We start from the raw sequence: 21921 nt of genomic DNA, 5'->3' as shown, positions 1-21921 counted from the left end.
CATCTACGAAATAGATAAAATAATGTTATCGACTTGGGTAGAGCTCAAACCCGATTTTGAATAGAACTTATATTATTTCAATTTTGTGTTTTTGAGTTCATTCCTCTCTTAAACTCATGGATGCCCATATATATACATGAACAAGTGGGTTGAATATAGCTTGTTTCATGCTTGTTGAGGCTAACTTGGATCGTGCCTTTAAATAAGGTTTCCATATTTTTTATTATATATATTTTATTTTATCTGAGTATTTGAACTCATGACCTTTGTTCAAAATCAATGGGGATTTTCCATATCAATATGAACTTTGTTAAAACCATGTGACCCTGTGATTAATAATTGAGCCAAGGTCCAAATAAGTTTCCTTGGGGCCGACTTCATGATATTGATGAAACCAATTTCATAATGATGGAAATCCTCTTTCGGAGGGCTGACTAGGTCAAACATTTATGGCCCATAATAATACTAGCATCATGAATTTTTAATGCCAAACTTGGACCAATCAAAGAGTTTCTTTTTGGGGCACTTTGACCAAACTTTGGGGGTTCAACACTAATTAGGCATATCTCCTCAACTGTGAAGAGTTTTCTGGCATGCCACCTATCATTGGAATCATCATGATGAGGACTACACAATGATGATGGTCTTGCCTACAAATTTATTGATCTTCTCATCCAATTTCTTCATCAAATGCAGGGCAACATGACCACACCACAGGGGTTGGGCTTCCTTTTCTTCCTTCCAAGGCTTCTTGCCTATTGGAGCTTTCAATTAATGCAATTCACAAATGAATATTAAGAGCGTTAAAAAACCAACATTGGAATCAATGACAACACCATTTAACACTATTTCCTCATGGGAAGAAATGAAAAAGCCTTCTTGGATAAGTATTAGGACTACTGTAGATATAGGGATCAAAGAGAGGAGTTGTTTAGAATTTTCCAAAGAGATGAAGAAAGCTTGGAAGACTATGTAGAATGTCTTCATTATAATTTATAGAGATCTAAGAATAGTAATTTTGATAAGGACATCTTGAAGACTATTTTGATCAAAGGAATGAAGGAGGACTACTTAGATATGCTAAATATCATGGGAAAAGGAGACATATATAAAGAATCCTATGATACAATTGTTGCACTTTGCTTGAGAAGTTATAAAGGATCAGAAAGAAGCAAGGTCTCGACATGAGATGCCTCTATCAAGATACAACGATCAACCAATGGTGGGGTAACAAGAGAATAAATTGGAAACCTATTAGAAATCTTCAAATATGACATTATGAGTTCCCTATCTACTCAGCTTGATGTGTTACAAGAAAAACAAAGGTAGATTGAAATAGAACAAGCTTTATCTATGTTCTACCCTAAATGAAATAAAAGGTATCCTCTCAAAGAATGCCCAATTAAAAGTATAGGGACCTATAACACTTGTGAAATTCTACAAGCAATTCCCATCATTGTCGGGATTAAAGATAATTTACAAGGAGTCAAGAGAAGAGGTTGAAATAGCATACTTTATTGGTTCCAAGAAGCCATGGCAACCTCCGCCACTAGATATGGTCCAAGATCCTTTATCTTATTTTAATGTTTGGTCCAATATGTATCATCCTCAGTATATTTCTCAGTAAATGCAAAACTTTATAGCTCCATGGTAGAATCCTAACCATCCTCTAGTCCAGTATCCAATACCTTGGCCCCAGTAGCCTTCTCCTCCAAATTAATCACTTTGATGGCCTCAATCATGGCAAGGAACCATTTTCCCTAATCAACTACCTATGCAGTTACCAATACAACAATAATGGCTACAACTTCCTTCAAATGTACTAGTAAGTGGTCCTCCTCTGTGACGCCAATTACATGTACAACCTAACCCTAACCCTAATAATAAGGTGGTGTAGCAAATTGAAACATCAATTCTCCCCACTTATTGGGTCTCACCTGTGGAATGTAATGAAGTATTATTACAATCAAGGACTAGAATAGTAAATCCAAGAGTTTCCCCAGTTATTACAGAAAATGAGGAAGATGGTTCGCCAAGGGAAGAAACTCTGACACAAGGATCATTTGATCAAAAATAGGTTGAACCCTCTATAACAATAAAAAATATTGCTTCTACAGTCAATACCATTGTAATAGCTAGTACTATTGTAACAGCTGATACCACCATGGCAGTTGATACCACTGTAACAACTAAACCTTTTGAAACAATTGATGTCACTACTATTGTAGGGCCTATAACAGTCGAAGTTGTTGTTATTACTGATACTTCTTTACATCCACCATATCCCGATACATTAACAACAGACGAAGCTACCCCTCAACCAGAGTCTGACTTTCTAAAAGAATTTAAAATTTTACATGTTTGAATACCACTACTTCAAGGAATATGAGATGTTCCAATATATGCAAAAACAATAAGGGAACTGTGTGTTAATAAGCCTAATAGAAAACCTCGAGATCCAACCATTGTGCATGTGGTAGGAAAACTATCAAAGTTAATGTTAAGAAAAAATTCACCTACGAAATATGACGATCTTGGGAACCTAACAATGATTGTTTATATTGGAGGAATAGCCATTCCAAATACCTTGGTTGATTTGGGAGTTGCAATTAATATAATCACCAAGGAGACATTTGAATTTTTTGGGTTTACCAACTTAATACCAACCCTTACTACGCTTGAACTAGATAATAGGTCTAAAATTTGGAACTGGATATTTGGTCTAAAATAGGTCTAACATTGGAGGATATAGTTATCTCAATTGATTCTTGGGAATACCCTGTGGGTTTTCTAGTGTTGCATCCCAAGACATGCTTAGGAGGACATCCCCTAATCTTAAGTAGGCCTTAACTACCACTGTAGATGCTTTTATTAGTTGTGGATCTAGATTTATGACCATATTTAATGGGACTACTACCAATAATATTGTTTTGTATTCTCTAACTAAGCCAAGTGTTCAATGTGAGAGTTATTTATGGCCATAATTTGTACCAAAGGGAGATGATACACAACCACTTCTCACTATTATAAATTCCTTATGATCTTTTGTTGAATGTTAGTTTTGTTGTGCTAATTTCAACTTCAAATTTATCAACAAATTCTTGTCAATTGCTTCATGTGCATAGGTTTTCTGATGTGGTTTGTGAATGTAAACAGATAAAATTTATCAAGTTTTAGGTGAAATACATGAGCAAAATAGCATGAAAACAAGTACTAAACAGCAGCAATGAAAAGTATAGCAAACCATTCACATGAACACTTAACACAGTGTTTTGATGAACGAGTTCACCCCTCTTGGGCTACATCTCCTTAGTCCAGCTGCGATGGCTTAGGCCTCTGTATTAGCTCAATATAAAAAGAAATAAAAATAAAAATAAAAAATGTTGTTTACAAAGCTCTACTACTCCTAAAACCTGCTTCAATGTGTTCAGAATGCTCAAATTAGCTAGGAACACCTTTTCCTGAGCTCAATTTGGTCGAATTTTGCTCCAGTTATGACCAAAACTGCTTTCTCCTAGAAAACCTCCTCTAAAACTGGAGGAATATCCAGTTAACTCCACTAAACTGGAGTTCACGCCAAATTTGGGGGTCCGCCATAATCTTCGTTGAATTAAACTCCAGTTTAATTAATTGTTAAATTGGATTAATTAAACACTAATCTGGGACTAGCGCATTCAAGTACGCGGTTATGAAATCGTTGACCTAGTGGTTTTCAGGATAGCAGAGACATGTTGTGGTCTTAACTGTAATGGTTATGTTGTCGTCGGTTATGGTATATGATGGCCATTGTATTAACCGTCATTGCCAGATGGATATCCTTCGTTACCACTGGAGCGTTCACATGGCAGGGTTGGCCCGCAGGTTGGCCCTCCTAACCCCCAACCTTAACCACGTTAAACTTTATAATTGCGAAGTGAATGTTATGGTTAAGAACTTGTGATGTGGTGTAACGGTATGGCACGGAGTTTGTTGGGAGAAGGTCCCGGGTTCGACCAACCTGCCATAAAATTTGTTGCGCGCCATAGTTTACCTTTGGGGAGGGACACGTGGCGGCCTTCGGGCTTGTCACTTGTCCCCTCCTCATTGGTCCTCCATTAACCAATCAAAATAAGCCACGTTATCGCACTCACAAACCAACCACCATATGACACATGTCGAAACATGATTGAGTGTTTACTGATGTTGACCCTGCCCAGTCATCTGCCACGTCAACAGGACAGAGTGCTAACTGTGCAGTGACTGTACATATTTTTTTGCAAAAAAATTTATGTTTGGCAAAGCGAACATAACTCATTATCTTCTTCATACGAACTCGGTTTTCAGTGAAACGAGTTGCGTTGGGATCGTTTCACCGAGACGGCGTTGTCATTCAGGGTTTGAGCCATTCTGGGAACTTTGATTTTTGAGCTAAATACTGAGCACCTTATCATTCCTCCCCACTAGAAGCCTTTTGGACCCCAAAATATACTATCAATTATTCAGCAGGTGAGAGTACAGCGCCCTCACCTTCTCGATTTGCAACCATTTGGCTTTAGAAGGCTTTTGTCCCTTGAGTCCCACTCTAAGGTATTTGGCATTCCCTCTCTTCAAAGTTATGGTTATTCTGTCAAGTACGAGATCATGCTGAAGCTCATCAAGATATTCTGGTGAGAAATCATCTATTTATGGCAGTTGAACATGCTCTCCTTAATCATCAATCAAAGGAGGCCCAAACAATCTCAAATTCTCAACATTAACAACAGAGTATATTTGCATATAAGGAGACAAATTTAACTTAAATGCATTGTTGCCAATCTTTTCCAGAATTTTAAAAGGACCATAACAGATTGGCTTAAGAATTTTACCTTCCCCTTGAAGTCTCTCTTTGCTAATATATAACCAAACTTCGTCTCCAACTTGAAATTTATGATCGACACGGTGTTTGTCATGCCTTTCCTTGTAGCTGCTCTGACTTCTTTCAAGTTGTTCCTACACTGTGTGATGTATCAATTGAATTTTCTCTATGAACTTCCTTGCCTTATCGATGTCGTTGTGACCATCGATGGTGACATCTTTCTCAAAGATGAAGTCCAATGACGATCTTGGCAAGCACACAAAACATGCCTCAAATGGTGATGTGTTTGTGGAAGAATGCTTTTCCCTGTTGTATGCGTGTTGTATGTAATGCAACTATTCATCCCACAACTTGGGATGTTTGCTGCAATATCCTTTAAGAAGATGAATGACTTTCATGTTGACCACCTCGATTTTTCCATCTATTTGTGGATGAAAGGTTGTACTCTTCTTCAACTTAGTGTCCATCATGTCCCACAAATTTGACCAAAAGTTCCCTACAAATTGAGAATCTTGATCACTTACAATGGAAGTACGAAGACCAAAATAAACCCAAATGTTTTGGAAGAAAAGATGAGTTGTTTGTTCAATTGTATTTTATTTTTTACATGGTGTTAGTATACACATTTTTCTGAACATGTCTACAACTACATACAAGTAATCATGACCTTTCTTTGACAATGGAAGACCTCCTACAAAATCCATTGAGATACTCTCCCATGGACGTGAAGGTACCAGAAGTGGAGTGTACACTCCTAGCTTCCTATTGCTAGGCTTACTTGTTGCACACAAATAAAATCCTCTTTAAAAAAAGATGCATTATCAAACATGTGTGGCCAATAACAATACCTTTGTAGATTTGCTATTGTCTTGCTTACACCAAAGTGTCCAACAATCAATGAAGTGTGTGCCTCCCTTATGACACTGTTTCTTTCTCCCTGTGGAATACATAACTTGCCCACGTGATACAACAAACTGTTATGTACATGGTAATCCAACTCTTCAATTTTGTTTCCTTGACTCAAGCTTGCATACACATCTCGAAAGTCATTATCATATGCATATTGCTCAATGTAACTTTCATGCAAAACAGAATTATGCTTGAGTATAACAGATGAATTTACAATAGGCCTAGAAATCATATCAGCTACCTTATTGTAGATTCCTTTTTTGTACTTGATAACCAATTGAAACTGTTGTAAAAAACCCATCCATCTAAAGTGTTGTGATTGTTGCAACTTTGACTGTGACTGTAAGAACTGCAATGGTTGATGGTCTGTATGGATAATGGTCTCCTTACCCATCAAGTAGTGTTTCCATTTCTTAACACTTTGCACCAATGCGTAAAGTTCTTTGCCATAAGTGGGATAGTTAGTCACATCTCCATTAAAAATTTCAGAATGAAATGAAATAGGCTTATCATGCTGCATAAGAACTGCTCCCATGCCGTAATCACTAGCATCCATTTGAATCTCAAATGGTTGTCTAAGATCTGGAAGAGCCAATATTGGTGTTGAACTGATCTTTTTCTTTAAAGCATCAAATGCTTTTTGTCATACATCTCCCCAATGGAAGACTTTCTGAACACTAGTCAATGCATGTAGTGGTGCTGCAATGGAAGAAAAAATAGCAACAAATTTCCTCCAATATTGTGTTGCCCCTAAAAATCTTCTTACCTCTATAACTGTATTAGATTTGGGCCAATTCAGAATGACCTCAACCTTAGAGGGGTCTATCTTCAGTTCACCTCCTCCAATAATGTTTCCCAAATACACTAAAGAAGTCTTGCCAGATTCACACTTTGACATCTTTAAAAACAATGGTTCTTTTCTCAAGACATCAAGTACTTTGTTCACGTGCATGACATGTTCATCTCTGGATTTGCTGAATATGATAATATCATCCAAGTAAATAATGACAAAATCATCTATAAATGGTCTTAATACATCATTCATAACTCTCATGAAAGTAGTTGGAGCATTTGTAAAACTGAAAGGCATAACAAGCCACTCAAACAATCCTTTTTTAGTTTTAAATGTGGTTTTCCAAATGTCCTCTTCAGTTATTCTAACTTGATGATAGCCACTTCGTAAGTCTAACTTAGTGAAATACTTTGCATACCTCAATTGATCAAGAAAATCATCAATTCTTGGGAGTGGATAACGATTCTTTACCGTGATTTTGTTCAGTGCATGGAAATCCACACACATGCACCAAGTCTCGTCCTTCTTTGGCACCAAGACAATGGGCGAACCACATGGCGAAGTAGATGGGCATATGATACCTTTGTTCAGCAATTCTTGAATTTGCTTCTTGATTTCCATGCTCTCCATAATTGACATGTGATACATACCAATGTTTGGAAGTGGAACATCGTGCTGCGGTTATATCTCATGTTGAATTCCCCTCTTGGGAGGTAACCCCTTTGGTTCTTGAAACATCTCGCCATGCTTTCTTACCACATCAAACAAATCAGATTTTAATTTGTCATCACAACCTTCAAAAGATTCATAATCAATATCATTCTTTTTCTTGATCATGAGAAGTACAAAATTTTTCCTTGCATTTACTAGTCTCTTCATCTAACCTGCATTAACCAAAGAAACGTTTAACTTTTTGTGATGGGCTCTCACAATGTACTCCACCACATTCTTGAGCAACAAGTATTTGTTCTCATGCCAATAAAATAATTCTTTCCTATCATACAATGGACTAGCCAAAATGATTCATGAGATGTCAAGTGGAACTAGATCTAACTCAGTTTCATCAATGAACTTTTCAGTAATGGCAAAACTTGAATAAACATTTCCTTGTAACCTGTAAATTTTCATTATTGACTATCCAACCCAATGGATATGGCTTCTGATGAGGTACAGTTTCAAGGTTAAGCTTTTTGACTAAGTCTTCTGAAATTAAGTTTGATTGTGACCCACTATCAAATAATGCATCAATCTTTGTATGATTTGAAATTACCCTTACATGGAACAATTATATTATTGATTCTTCATTTGGAGTGTTGTTCTGATTATGTGAGGAACTAGTGCTTGCAACAACTTCTTTTCCTTTTGTGACCATGGCTGAAATCTTGGTCTCATCACCAAAATCTGATCCAAGATCATGTTGTGTGGTAGCGGTCGTCTTTTGTTTTCCCTTATCGTTTTGTTTCTTGGGCCTTAGCTCGAGCTGTAAGTTCTAACCACAGGCTTCATCATGCCCAGCTTTGGAACAATGTTTGCATATATTTTTCTCCCCTTCTTTCTTTACACTTGCATTCTTCTTTCCTTTCCCATTTCCTCCCTTCTCTTTCTCCTTACCCTTGAATGGCTTCTTCTTACTACCTTCTTCCTAAATGTTCTTTCCCCTTGCTTCAAGGTGCGTGGCTTGCACACATACCTCATCCAAATTGCTTGGATTGAACATAAGGATAGTATGTTTTAAATAGGAATGTAAAACCCCATCATATTTCAACAATGTATCTTGGGAATTCAAGTTTACTCCTAACAACAAAGCCCTCTTTCTAAACTTCATGGTATAGTCTTGGATTGTTTGGCCTTTAAGTTGCCTAAAATTTTTCCAACTCATAATGGATTTTTGCATATAGGCTAAAGGATAAAATTGTATTTTAATTGCAGAAACAAATTCAACCCAAGAAATGGATATCTTACCATGAATTCACATTTCCTCTTGAGTCTTTGCTTCCCACCAGACTAATGTTGCTCCTTCTAGCCTCAATGAAGCCAATTGGATCTTTATGTCATCTTCTTGAAGGTTCTGAATTCTGCAATAAACCTCCAATTGTCGAATCCAATTGTCTAACTTTTTTGCATTCACCTCACCATTGTACATGGGAAGTTCAAACTTAATGTCCAATTTGAGTAAGGGAGTTTTTTCCTTTGGGGTTTTTGAATGAGTATGGACAATTTTTGTGGTGGAAGTGGAAGATGTTGTTGTTTGAGATGTTGAGGATGATCAATATGATGAGGAAGATGATGGATATGGAGGAGGCTTTCCTCCATTACCCTTTGAATCCTTCTTATCATTTTTTTAATCTCCTTAGCTTCCCTCTCCATGTGGAGCCTTAGAACTCTCTCCAACCATTCTAGTGTTCCTCTCTTCATAGAGGACTCTAACCATGTTAGTTAAGTCATACAAAGCTTTCTTGAATGCTTCCTCTTCTGAAAGACCTTCAGTCTCTCTTGCTCCAGACATGATGGCTTTGGATTCAAGCTCAGCTTCTAGTACTACTTGTACCTCAATCTCAATTAAAGGTAAAACTTGAGGTGCTTCAAGTGTAGCTGGAATTCGAACTTTGGGTGGAGATTATGGCCTTGTGGCTCTCCTTCTTCTGGGCATTACCTTAGGAGTTGCTACCAATAATTTCCCTAAAAAAAATAGTATAAATACATCTAAAATCAAAATTATTTAAAAATTAAAAAATGATTAATTGTAGGATGAAAGGATAAAAAAAAAAAAAAATAGTATAAATACATCTAAAGTCAAAATTATTTAAAAAATAAAAAATGATTAACTGTAGGGTGAAAGGAAATGAGCATTCTTGAAAAGGAAAAGTACATTTTTGAAATGCATCTACTTGCACCACTATTATCATATTACAATAGTTGTCTAAAACTCTAGCTTTATATAATTGTTGTAAAGAAATTACTTTATTAATTTGGCTTAAAACTTATCTTTATAGATTTTCAAAATGAAATAACTTTATTAATTTAAAAAATAAAATAGAATTTTTATTACATAAAATATTATATTTAAAAATTTATATAATTAATTTTTTAGTTTGGAAGTTTGGATTTACCACAATCATTTTGCAGAAATGTCTACTTTCAATAGATCTATAATTGAGAGAGAACAATATTAATATAAGAAATGAGAAACAAAATAAATGAAATGAAAAAATGTCAACAATTGATAATAATAAAAAATTTAATTATAAAGAAAACTAAAATATTTGATAATATAATAACCTAATTAAATTTCAATAATTTGTTAAAATATTATTAATATATTGTATAGTGAATATATTCTTAATAATGTAATAATTAGATATATTTATATATAATATTTTATTCTATTATTATTACTTAAAAAGAGATTAAACGATAAAACACTATAATATTATTATTATTCAAAATAATAATAATATATATTAATTATTATTCAATGTAATAAGAATATATAGTAATTATTAATTGATCTTATACATAGAAGTTAAATTAAAGTAGTTGTAATGTTATCATTCTTGGTTAATAATTTCTATTTTTATAATTAATTAACTTTAATATTATAATTTTATTAATAAATTAATTATCTATATTTAATTAATCTTATTATTATAATTTTATTAATAATTATAATGAAGTATTAATTCAGAATTATGTAAGAAAGAGAAAGGAAGGGAAAGGATATTACAAGGAAAAGGTAAGGAAGGTAGGAAATGGGGTGGGATTTAAGATTACAAAATTCTTAAGTAGGAGAATACAACCGTTGTTGATTTCAAAGTCATTGTCTCTATTTAGATTGTTAGGGTTTTTGATGATCTCCAAAGCTTTTCGAAGTATCTTTTTAAATAGTGGTTTTCTTTGGCGATAATTTTGGTGTTCTCAAGGTTTATATGGTGCTTGGTATCGTTAGAGTGCTCAGCGGGGATGGAATAGCACATTCATGTCTAATATCAGCAGCATGTTCTTTCATCCAGATTCTAAAGGATCTTCCAGTCTCCCCAATGTAGCATTACCACATGAACAAGTTATTCTATAGATCCCTTGGTGTTGATGTGGGTCAATATGATCCTTGACAGACCTCATTTCTTGATGGACAATTCTCATTGGTTTGAAAACAATGGATAAGTTCTTCTTTCTTAGATTTTGGTGATTCTATCAGTCATGCCTTTCATGTATGGAAGATAAATTCTTTTGCATAATGGTTGGGGTTCACATGGTTGGAGCCTTCTTTTCTATGCACTTTTGAAAGCTTTTCTGATATTTTTTTCTTTGTAGCCAATATTCTTGAAGGCCTTGATCAGATGGTTATTTTCTTGGTCAATGTGTTCATTGTCATAAATTCTTAAGGGCTCGTATGGCTAGAGTGTTAAGAACACCAGTGATTTGCGAGGGTTGATATGGGAATTCGCATGGAGGTAACTATCAGTGTGAGTTTTCTTTCTATAGACTTTGTGTCCTAAGGTTCCATCAACTTTCTTGGTGACCAACACATCAAGGAAAGGTATGATATTGTTTTCTTCAGTCTCCATTGTAAATTTAATGTTCTTTGATCTAGTATTAAGGTAGTAAAGAAAATTTTCAAGTTCAATATCACCATGAGACCACTTGACATTGGTGTCATCAACATATCTTTTCCCCTAACTGAGCTTCAATGGGTAAGATTCTAGGGCTTTTTTTTCAAATTTTTGTATTAAAAAGTTTGCTACAATAAGAGATAGGGGGAACCCATTGTTACTCCCATGGTATGTTCATAATACTTACCCTAGAAGCTGAAAAAAGTAGAGCATAAGCAAACCTTAGCAAGCCTGGAAGTTTGACGATCAACCATTTCTTTGATAACATTGATGGCTTCAGTAAGAGGAATCATGGTGTAGAGAAGGACCACATCGATGAATATAAAATTAATTAAAATATTTTATTATATCTAAAAATGAAGATAAATAAACAAATACACTTTTGATGAATATAAAATTAATTAAATATGTAATAGATATAAATTCCTATATTTTGAATTAATTAATTTACATTATTTATTTTATTTTTGAAATGTTATATTTATTTTATTATATATTTATATAATTTAGCTAATTTTATTGATAATTCACAAAAATTACATATTTAAATGTCTATTTTTAATCTTTGGTTTGTCATTTGGAAAATCAAATCATTGAATGCAATAAACATTGTGCCATAAGAATTTAAGAGTCTAAAATTATACCATATATAATAGAGTATTTGAACCAAAACATGTAATTCCTAAGTAGATTAACATACTAAGACTTATCTACTCTAAAATATTTGTAAAAACCAGAAAAAAAAGAAGTATAAATAAACAAAGGGTTCCACCTCAATAGGAGTCATAGCACATTAATTGTTTGTTCTAACTAAATTTTGGGTCCAAGCAATCTTCTATGTGCTCCATTCTATTTTACATAGCCTTCATTTGAAGCTACATTTCATCAAGCGTTAACAAGGTTTCATCTTTGGCATCATCTCTTTTCAAGAATGTCTTGCTAAGAAGAGTTTCCATCTGCCAGTAAAGGTCGATTGTATGAGGATACCAATTAAAGTATCCTTTGGTATGCCTTATGTCTGGAACCCATGTAGCAACATCTATGAACATATCTAAATTAAAGTGTTAATCTCTTCCCTGGATAACCTCCATCTATGCTTCTTGAAGCATCTATTGGATTTCCTAAGAAATTTGGTTATAGAATAGCCTAGCAGAGGACTCTACTTTGTAGCGAGCACACAAAAATCCCTAAATACCATGTCCTCTACTTCCTTGAAAACTCTATGCATGTTGGTGTGTCATTCTATATATTTATTTTATCATTGCTACAATAAACAACAATATAAAGTTCCAGTTCGGCTTATTTGGAGTTATTTTTGCTTTTTCTTGTCCCGAGATTGAGCTCCGAGGTTATTGCGAGTGTTGTGACCATTTTTCATGGGAAAATCCATAGTTTTCTTTGCATCAACTGAGCATTTGTGGAGTGGAGATCTAGTCCAATATACCATATCCATATTTCCAGGCATGTAAAGAAAAAATTGTCTTTTTTTTAGCAAAACAATTGATATTATCACGTCACATTATTACATTGTCCAAAAACAATTTGTTTCTAGTCTGCACCGTGGGAAATTAAATCAAAAGTTAAGACTCAAAGTCTCGAGGTTATAGAAACCCCTTCTAACTAGAGCATCTGATAGACAAAAAAGGTTATACATAAATTGAATGTAACAAGAACTAACATGTCAGTCTAGATGAGCATAGAGGATTATAAAATCTATTGTCCAAAAAATCAGTGATGCATAAAGATCATTGATCTAAGTTAGTTCGTTTCATAGTGCACTGAGAGCCATTCCCCTCGAAGGAGTGAGCACGGTTGATTGTCCTATTGATAAGGATGTCTAGCTTATGATCAATCCCTTTGAGCGTGGTTGATTGTCTTGTTGATAAGGATGTCTAGCTTATGATCAATCCCTTTGAGCATAGTTGATTGTCCTGTTGATAAGGATGTCTAGCTTATGATCAATCCCTTCAAGTTTCTCCTCCAATTCTACAAATCTTATGTTGTTTTCCTATTGTGTGTTGTTGATGTCGGTGAGGACACAACCCATAAGTACTTTGGTACGCCAATAAATATTGGTAGCTTGCATGTAGCTTGAGAAGCATGAATAGGTAGAAGTGCCAGTGTTGGGAATCCAATCACCAATATCTGCATTGACATGATTCTTAGGAGTTCAACACCTCTCATGGCGGACCTCATCTTCAGTGCTCTCAATCTCTTGACGAACCAGTGTAGGAGTAATTTCCTCATAGCAAGCCAAGGATTCTCGCACTTGTGCTTGGGCATGTAGTTGTGAGGTGGAAGCAATGTTGTTATCAATCGACCTAGAGGCAGAGGAACCTCCCCTTCCTTGCCCACGACGAGTGGCAACAAAATGTCGCATAGTTAATTAGGGAACGAGATCCACAATGAAATGACAAAGGTTGACCCAAGAGCAGCGCATAGAAGCAAGACACATAGCAGAGTAAATAGCAAAGGATTGGAAGCGACCAACAATGGATGAAATAGAGCAAGGCCAAAACAAATCAGAGATGTGGGATGAAAAAGCAGAGCCAAAGAGAAGATTGTACCGATATGAAAATAGAATCACCTGAGATACACAAGGCCCAGGGGATTGATTCTTAGTGTGGTTATCACGAAACAAAGGTGTGTCCATAATCAAAAAATGAAGCAAATTAACCAACCCATACACAAAAACTAGGAAAATACATAGCTTGATGAAAAATGGGCTTTACCATGAATGAGGTGAAGCATATAACCAAACTGACTCCATGGAAACTAAGAAAAGCCAACAGGAATTTGTTGGCAAAGAACTAAATTGAACCAATGAAGTGCGCGATCACCTGAATTGCCTACCTTAAGAAAAGCCAACAAGGATTTGTTGGCAAAGAACTAAATAGAACCAATGAAGTGCGAGATCACCTGAATTGCCTACCTTGAAATGCTCAAATTTTCCAAATTCAAGGAGATTTGTCTCAAATGAAATTAGGAGGAACCCGCCAATATAAGAGATACAGCAGTCCCACCCCAAATATGTTTGATAATTACACTAAGCACTGTCATGCATGGGGGTAGGAGTCCCCATTATGATTATTTCCCAAGAATTGTAAGCAAGGAGAACCAAGGAGTTGACAAGAACTATCATATTACAAAGAGCTTTACCAATCGCCCCCCTTGGTAATAAAAGTCGCTTATGTGGCATCGTATTTTCCTTCTTTATCCACCAACGTTTATGCTTGGGCTAAAAACCTGTGTGATGCAACAAGATGATCTGTGAACATGCAAGATGCCAAGTCACTTGCATGTCGTGGTAAATTTTCATGAAGGTTGTCATTAAATCAAGGCATGGGGGTCTCGTTCCAGGGCACCCTCCATGGGGAGAGAGATTTAATACTTCTATGGCTATGATATTCTAGTTGAAGCATCCTTCAAGTTTTTTGTGGACTTGGATTTTGAATTTCTACATTTGTTTTGTGTCATAGGTCCAAATTTTAAAAATTTAATCAAAACTCTACGAAATGGCTAAGCCATTGGACCAAATGTGGTAGTATGGTCAACCATGTGAGGGTGGTAATAGAACAAAGTCAAGTTGAAAGCTATGTGGAATGGAAATGTGTGGCAAAATCACCCACTTGAAATACCACATTGCCAAAATTCCAAGGCATGAAGTGGATATTTTCCCTACAGCTACCCCAAACATTGTCCTTATTGCAAAGAACTCAATTCTTGATACTACTAGAAAGAGAGATTGGAGGGAGGAACTGAGGAATTGCATAAGAACCATAAGCTTCTCAAGGGCGAGGGAAACTTAATCCTTGGCCACACATTCTTAGTGCATCACGATTATCGAATTATCGTTATAGTATATAGATGTCTCATGATGATCATCTCATGAGATACATTTAATTTTATTTTAATGTGATTTTGTATTATCCTGTTAGGACTTATGACTCATAACAAATATCATATTTTAGTATCAATGATTGATGTACCACTTGACATCTTATACATTTTATATTGTAGTTTTATTTTCATATTTGTGTGACAATGTGTTTGTTTGATGTTGACGTTGCTAGAATAAAAAATGAATATTTTTGTATCTTGATATTTTCCTCAATATTGTCGATAATTTAAATTTCAAAGCCCAACAATAAATTGCAAATAACAATAAATGTAATACTAGTCCAAACATAAGTCGTATGCATTTAAAGACAAAGTGAGGTTCCAAAAGGTGGTCATAACACATGAGGGATGGGCCTATGTAAAACGTTGGCTTCATTAAAGTAGTCGAGCCTCTCAAACACCAGCCATGAGAGTATGTGGGGTCAAATGAGCAACACAAAGTGGGGTCATAGCATGCCTGGCTCGCTGAGACAATGGTAATATTTCCGAGCTAGAGACTTACCATACATTGGGTCAAAAGGTGGATTGTTGAGTCAAAAAGGAAGGACAATGGATAAGAAAAGCAAGTGATAGGCCCTTCGAGCCCAGTTACATGCCCCTCTAAGCAAAGCAATCAAATTGTTTTAACGTATGTTGCATGATCAAGGTGATATTAGCCTCACGTGCAGCGAAATTCAATTCAAGGGACCAAGTCGAGCCAACTAAAGCAAGTTGAGTCACCTCAAGCTAGTCATTGGGTGGATCATTGAGCAAATATAAACCAATATTATCTATTTCTTCATCTTTTGGGACCAATGCAAAAGGGGATGAGATACTAAGGTCATTGTGAGCTAGGTCAGCCCCTTTTGTAGGCAAATTATTGATGTAAATATAATATTTTATAAAAATTACTTAGTGTCCAACATGTGGATGACAAGTAAAAAAAAATTATTTCCTAGAGGAGTCAACTAGTCATTAGCCAACCATTAAAAAAGTCTTATAAAAGGTTATTATATTTTGTGAGATCATATGCTATAATAAAAAGAACTTATTTTAAAAACATGTGTTTTATTACATTATGTGGGTTACTTTTCACTAGCTTGCATTTTCTAGGCTAATTGTGGTAATCAGACTATAACCTAAAACAATTACCATTAAATAAGATTACATAGTAGTTAGAGGAACAATCCATCGAAAGGCTACATGCCCATTCGGAGGACATACACTGGATGCTATTATTTCTTTGTTGCAAGTGGGTCACTTGGACAAAGGTTGAACCATTCCAAGAGGGAGCTTCAACTGGGAGAAGAGTTTGTATTTCACTAAGCAATCGATCTGAAGACCGAAGAACGCCCCACTAGGGTACTTTCCTAGTTGGATTTGAAAAGTGGGAAGAATTTAAGTCAAAGGTGGGGGCGACTTCTCTCTAGAGACCAAGCCCACCTCAATGATCAAGTGCAAGGCTAACTTCAATGCAAGTGTGTTTTACAACCTAGCTTCATGAGATAATTTGTTGCAGCACAAGGTAAAAAAGTTACAACAACCATTTTATATATAAAAAATACCAAAATATTTAATTTTCTATTTTAGCTTAGGATAATTATCTAGCTAATTTTTCAAGTTATAGCATAAGAAAGCTAGCTTGTTTACTTTGAAGTTGTTGGAAATAAATTCATATCTTAACCAAGGATTGATACATTGATTTTAACGTCTATATTATATATTTTTTCACTATGCATCAACTTTTCCATTGCATATCTGTGTTTTTTTGCAATTATAGAACATATCTGCAAGATTCTCAAGGTTCCACGCCCTCACCAAGTAAGTATCTTTAGTTGGAATCTTGTATATAGACTACATTTAATATACTTGTTGATCTATTATTTTAGTCTAAAAAACACTTATTTCCAGGTGTTCCTTCATTACATTTGTTACTGTAATTTTTCTGGGCATAGCACTCAGTGGCATTTAATCCCAAAACTCACAAATGCAATTTCTGGCTTGCTGGAAATTGGAATTTGTTGTTGTCCAATAATTTGGAACTGATCTAAAAAGGTCAATCTAATATCGCTTAGCCTCCCCACCCCTACATCTTGGATCTGGAGTGTTGTGGCACTAATTGTGTCATCTTTTAAGGAGAAATTGGTTGTTGTCCCCGCATTTTCCTGTGATTTTAAAGTATGCAGTCACGGGGCAGCAAATGAAATAACACTAGAACCTCTTTAATCAGAGATCCAATCACATGAATAATCTTAGATCTGGTTAGGGTATTTTTTGTACACTCATTTTGACTACTCACATTGATATATTGCATATTTAAGTATCATATCTCATTGGTTGAAGGGTTTTCATGCAGATTTTTACACAATTAACTAGTAGGACAGTAAAGAATTAACTCTTCCACTTCATTCAAAAACCCAGTTCAAGGCACTAATCTTTGTTGATTGGGTGAGGTATTCAAAGGGAATCCTTCCGTGGCCATTAAAGAGGCAGTTGGGTTTAAAGAGTGGGGATTCGAGCCAAGATGACAATGAACCCCAATTCTATGTATGCCAATCAAGAGCAGGTTGCAAGGACCTCAGCGACCCTGCCAATTTGATTTGTAACAGGCTCCAAGGCTACACTTATTTCTTTGGCAAAGTGTTGGTTTTGACTTCAGCCACACTTATTTGTTTAGAAAAGTGTTGGTTTTGACTTGACACCTATAGCATTGTTCCCACATGCTCCACATAACTAGCCCAACACTTGCTATAGACAAGGATATCATGGAAAGAAAAACAGATCTGTGTGGGTAACAACAAAATAAAATTGTCCATGGGTGCTTGAAAAGTTTGATCCATTGCACAACCAAAAAGTCATTACCCAGAATTCATAGCTCATTCATAATTGCAGAAGTTAGTTTTATAAGCATCTTCAGCCCTAAGTCACATGTAATAATAACCTGAGCTCAATTCTATAAAGTAATAAGCACTGTTGTAGGTAATTCTCTGAGAATGGAAACAATATTTTATCGTGGGCTTAATGCCCAATGATTCACACACATCCAAACAATCCATCATTTTTCCATGTCAAAACAGCCATATTTTAAAATAAACTTATACTGTGCACTATTGCTCCTAATTCCAAAATATCATGGACATCACTCTAAGTTTCCTCCTTAACAAAGCAAGGTTGATTTTAAAGAAACACTACAGTTGATATTGCGCCTGCCTTTTTAACACTGTAATGCGCTCCATACCCCAAGCAGAGGAAGCTCTGTGGGTAAATTTCCAAAATCATCTCACACAATGCATGCCACACTTTTTATCCAGTTTCATCAGCTCCTATATCCTTCTTGATTTCTAAGGCATAGGCATGGCCATGCAAGAAATAATCTGCTCCCTTTTTCCATTTAATATAAGGTGATAGTTTTGGAAGGATGTACTCGTATTCCTTGACGAAGATTGTGTTACCCTCGTGTGCAAACTTCGAAGACAACTCATCCATACTCATGGAGAGTTCTCCAAGCACACAAAACCCTTGTAATCCAAACATCAAGTCTACTCTGCTTAGCACTACAAGCAAATATGTTTTCAACATGTAGTCTCCATATAACTGGCTTGCATATGCTTGTCCGTGCAATCTTTGCTACCTCTCCCATGTGAATTTTCAAAATAGCAGTACTTTTCATATGAAAATTTAACTTCTTAATAGCTTCTCTATGTATACGTTAAACATATATACAATATTAAAGTTCAAACCTTCTAAAGTTGTTAAAGCATTCACTTTAATACAGGACTTGAGAATTGTTGGCGTAACCAGTAAGGGGACCGAAAACAACATGAATGGAGTTGCATGCAACTGACCTTCACCATCACTAGCTTCCTTTTCCTATCTTTCACGTGAAGTTCATTAACCTCTTCTTCACTGTCCTCAATTAACTGAAGAACATTTATTTACCTCACACATCTGTGCCCTAGTCCCCATTTCGTTGCACTTGAAACATAAGGTCTGCTTATTTATCAGCTAATTCAAAGGGTTTGAGTTGGCCCTTATCTCCTCTACCTGTAACAACACTTCTCATAGCTTAGTTACCACCATACAAACTTTTCTTTCCAAACGGGCCAACCTAATTTCGATTTGAGAACTCATTTTCAATTTGGCTAGCCATCTTTTGTTCATAGGAATAAGTGATTCATACAGATGACTCCAGTGAATTGGACTTTAAAACCCTAACATAATTTTTTATTTCATCTTTTAAGGGTATCGACAAAGAGAGTGCAATGGCTTCCTAATCCTAGATCTTGAACAGGAACATATGTATTTAGAAATTCTATCCATACATCTTAATACCTCCAGCTTGTTCAGGTTTTTCAAGGCAAAAAAATGGTCTTTGATTGTGCTGTCTAAACAATTTCCAGAAGCTTGCCAGTAATGCATCCTCATGTCCACACTTCAGGAGTCAAATCATCCTATGCCTTCTAAGTCATTGCAAAAAATGGCCGCTCTGGCAGAAATTTGGATAGCCAAATCAGTTATAAAGGTGGAAACCTCTGACAAATTGAAAGGTGTACTAGCATCATGAAAAGCAGACGACAACAATACTTCCATATAAAGGAAATGTTAGTTAAAACTTAAACCTGATCGTGTCCCACATAGTCCTCCCCTTACCATACCATCTAATTTTCCACAAACACAATCTCTTTCCAATGCAGTAGTGTAACAAAGAAAAGATTGAATACCCCTGACATTCAGGCCCAAAAATCATCACAACCTTGCAATTTCAGAAGACACGCTTTACTATGTTTGGCTTCTGACAAACTAGACATGGTACATTCATAAACCCTGTATGATGGAGTCAATCCTTGACTGCTAAACTATTATGAAGAGCCAGCCACCTGAGGAACCATGTCTTAAAGGAAGAGAGTGACTACCAGATACCTTGACACAGTGTATTCCATCATAGTTCATGATCATGAACATGCAACTTATTATCGAGGTAATTTGCAATTCATCAAGTTGGTCTGATGACTCTGATCTTCTCATAGAAATCCTTCATTCAATAATCCATAAAAGCTTTCCCATAAGACCATCTCCATTCCATCTAGATAGGTCTTGAAATTAAACAATCATCTGCAAGTATCTGATATTACTGTTGTAAAAGAAAGACACTTAACATCCCTATAATTTGTGGAAGCAATTAAGATCCCTCCAAAATAAAGACTAACCTGTATCCTTATCCCACAAATCATGCAATCTATAAAAACTTTTTATTGCCAATCATCTTCTGCAAAGGAAGTAAGTAACCCCAAGTTAACCTTTATCAGGTCTAGATTGAATGTATAGCAAAATCCCGACCAGGACTATAGTACAAATATCCTAATACAACTGCTTGGAGATTGACTGCCATGCTTGCATATCTGTTTAAAATAGACACATGGGAAATCTTCAAGGCATCAGCCACACCAACAATATCACAAAGACCTAAGCAGGGCAAGAATATCATTTACAGGTGAAGCATGCTAGATCCAATACCATATGAGAATTTTCCAGGAAGCATTACCACTAATCACCAATCATTTTCTGCAAAGGTAGAAAGTAACCGCTATCATCCTTTATCTGATAAAGGGGTCTAGACTGAACATGAAGCCAAATCCCAATCTTGACGATAGTCCAAATAGTCCCAATACAACGACTTGGAGATAGACTACCATGATTACCATGTCTTCTTAGAAACAAATGAGAAAGAAATCTTAAAAGCATCAGGCACACCAACAATATAACAGCCAGTAAAGGGGCAAAGAATACCATTTACATGAGGAGCGTGTTGAAATTGATACCACACAAGATATTGCTAGGGAGCATTACCACTCATTGCCCTAACAACCCACCCCATGGCTAACACAGTTCCATGAGCAAGAATATATCGTATGCCTTGTTGTTGCCCAGAGGCACCACGACAACGCTCAGGATGGGGGCTGTCATTCTGATCCCCACCCACTTCGTTCAAGTTGTCTCCCAACAACAGGCTATAGGGAGTAGTTCCTATGGAATGAAGTGAAGGAAAGCAAGTTGAGAATCAACTTACTTGGGAGACACAGATGAGTGGCCTAGCCACTTGGTTGAATTTAAGCAGGATTATGATTAAATTAGATTTTATATTATGAGACCAGTCCCTTGATGGAGTCACAAATTCTTGCTTCTTATGAATTGGAACCAAATGACCAGATGGACAACTGCTGATTGAATGATTGACTAACCTATAGGACCTATGTGAGATGCAATGATCTTAGTAAATTTTAATTAAATGCCTAGTCTAAGTGTAACCTTCCTTGAACTATTTTGAAGTTGGGCTCCAAGGTAGGTTGTCGGAAGGAGTCTAACAGGAAGCAGGCAATGGCCTGATTAACAAATACCTTATGTTAGGCTTCTATCACCCGATGCCTCTGATGCAGCAGAGACTGTGGCTCTGATGACTACAAGGTCACCGTGTTAACCACAGAAGAGTTGTCGAAGCCCCTCAAGCTAGATAAGAAGGATTGACCTATATCTCTATCAACCTAGCTTATGCTAGGAGGTAAGTTATTAATGCAAATCTAGATGTAGAATGCTTACGCAACTTCAAAAAATTCAGAGTTATCAATGTTGTAACAGCGATGCATAAACTACTTCAAATGGTGAAACATACCCAATACATTGAAACATAAAATTTTCAATTTGACCAGTGATGTAAATTAATTTCTTTAGCACACTTTATGATGGTGTATTCAACAATATTGCAGATCTGATTTTAAGATTACAGCAGTAAGTAAAGACAGATCAGCAAGATAAAAAGTTAAAAACTGCCCAAGCTAGATATCCAATATGCCCAAAAATAGCAAAATGCACCAAAACTTGAAAATTTCAATTTTAGGGCT

General features: G+C 35.8%; 1 protein-coding gene across 1 annotated transcript in view; it reads right to left on the bottom strand.

Annotated features, from left to right (window-relative positions):
* Positions 1-18328: 18328 nt before the first annotated feature.
* The window catches only part of LOC149237948 (uncharacterized), a 39802-nt gene continuing 36209 nt past the window's right edge, over positions 18329-21921 (bottom strand). The window contains exon 4 of the mRNA XM_089369433.1: positions 18329-18579. Within this exon, the coding sequence (XP_089225559.1) occupies positions 18329-18579 (251 nt within the window). The remainder of the gene's footprint in view (positions 18580-21921) is intronic.

Source organism: Pinus tabuliformis, chromosome 8 (assembly GCF_031772625.1).
Source record: "Pinus tabuliformis cultivar Carrire ecotype Pingquan chromosome 8, CPIR1, whole genome shotgun sequence".
NCBI classification, from domain to species: Eukaryota; Viridiplantae; Streptophyta; class Pinopsida; order Pinales; family Pinaceae; genus Pinus; species Pinus tabuliformis.
The sequence above is the reverse complement of the archived record's forward strand: the minus strand, read 5'-3'. Positions and strand labels throughout refer to the sequence as shown.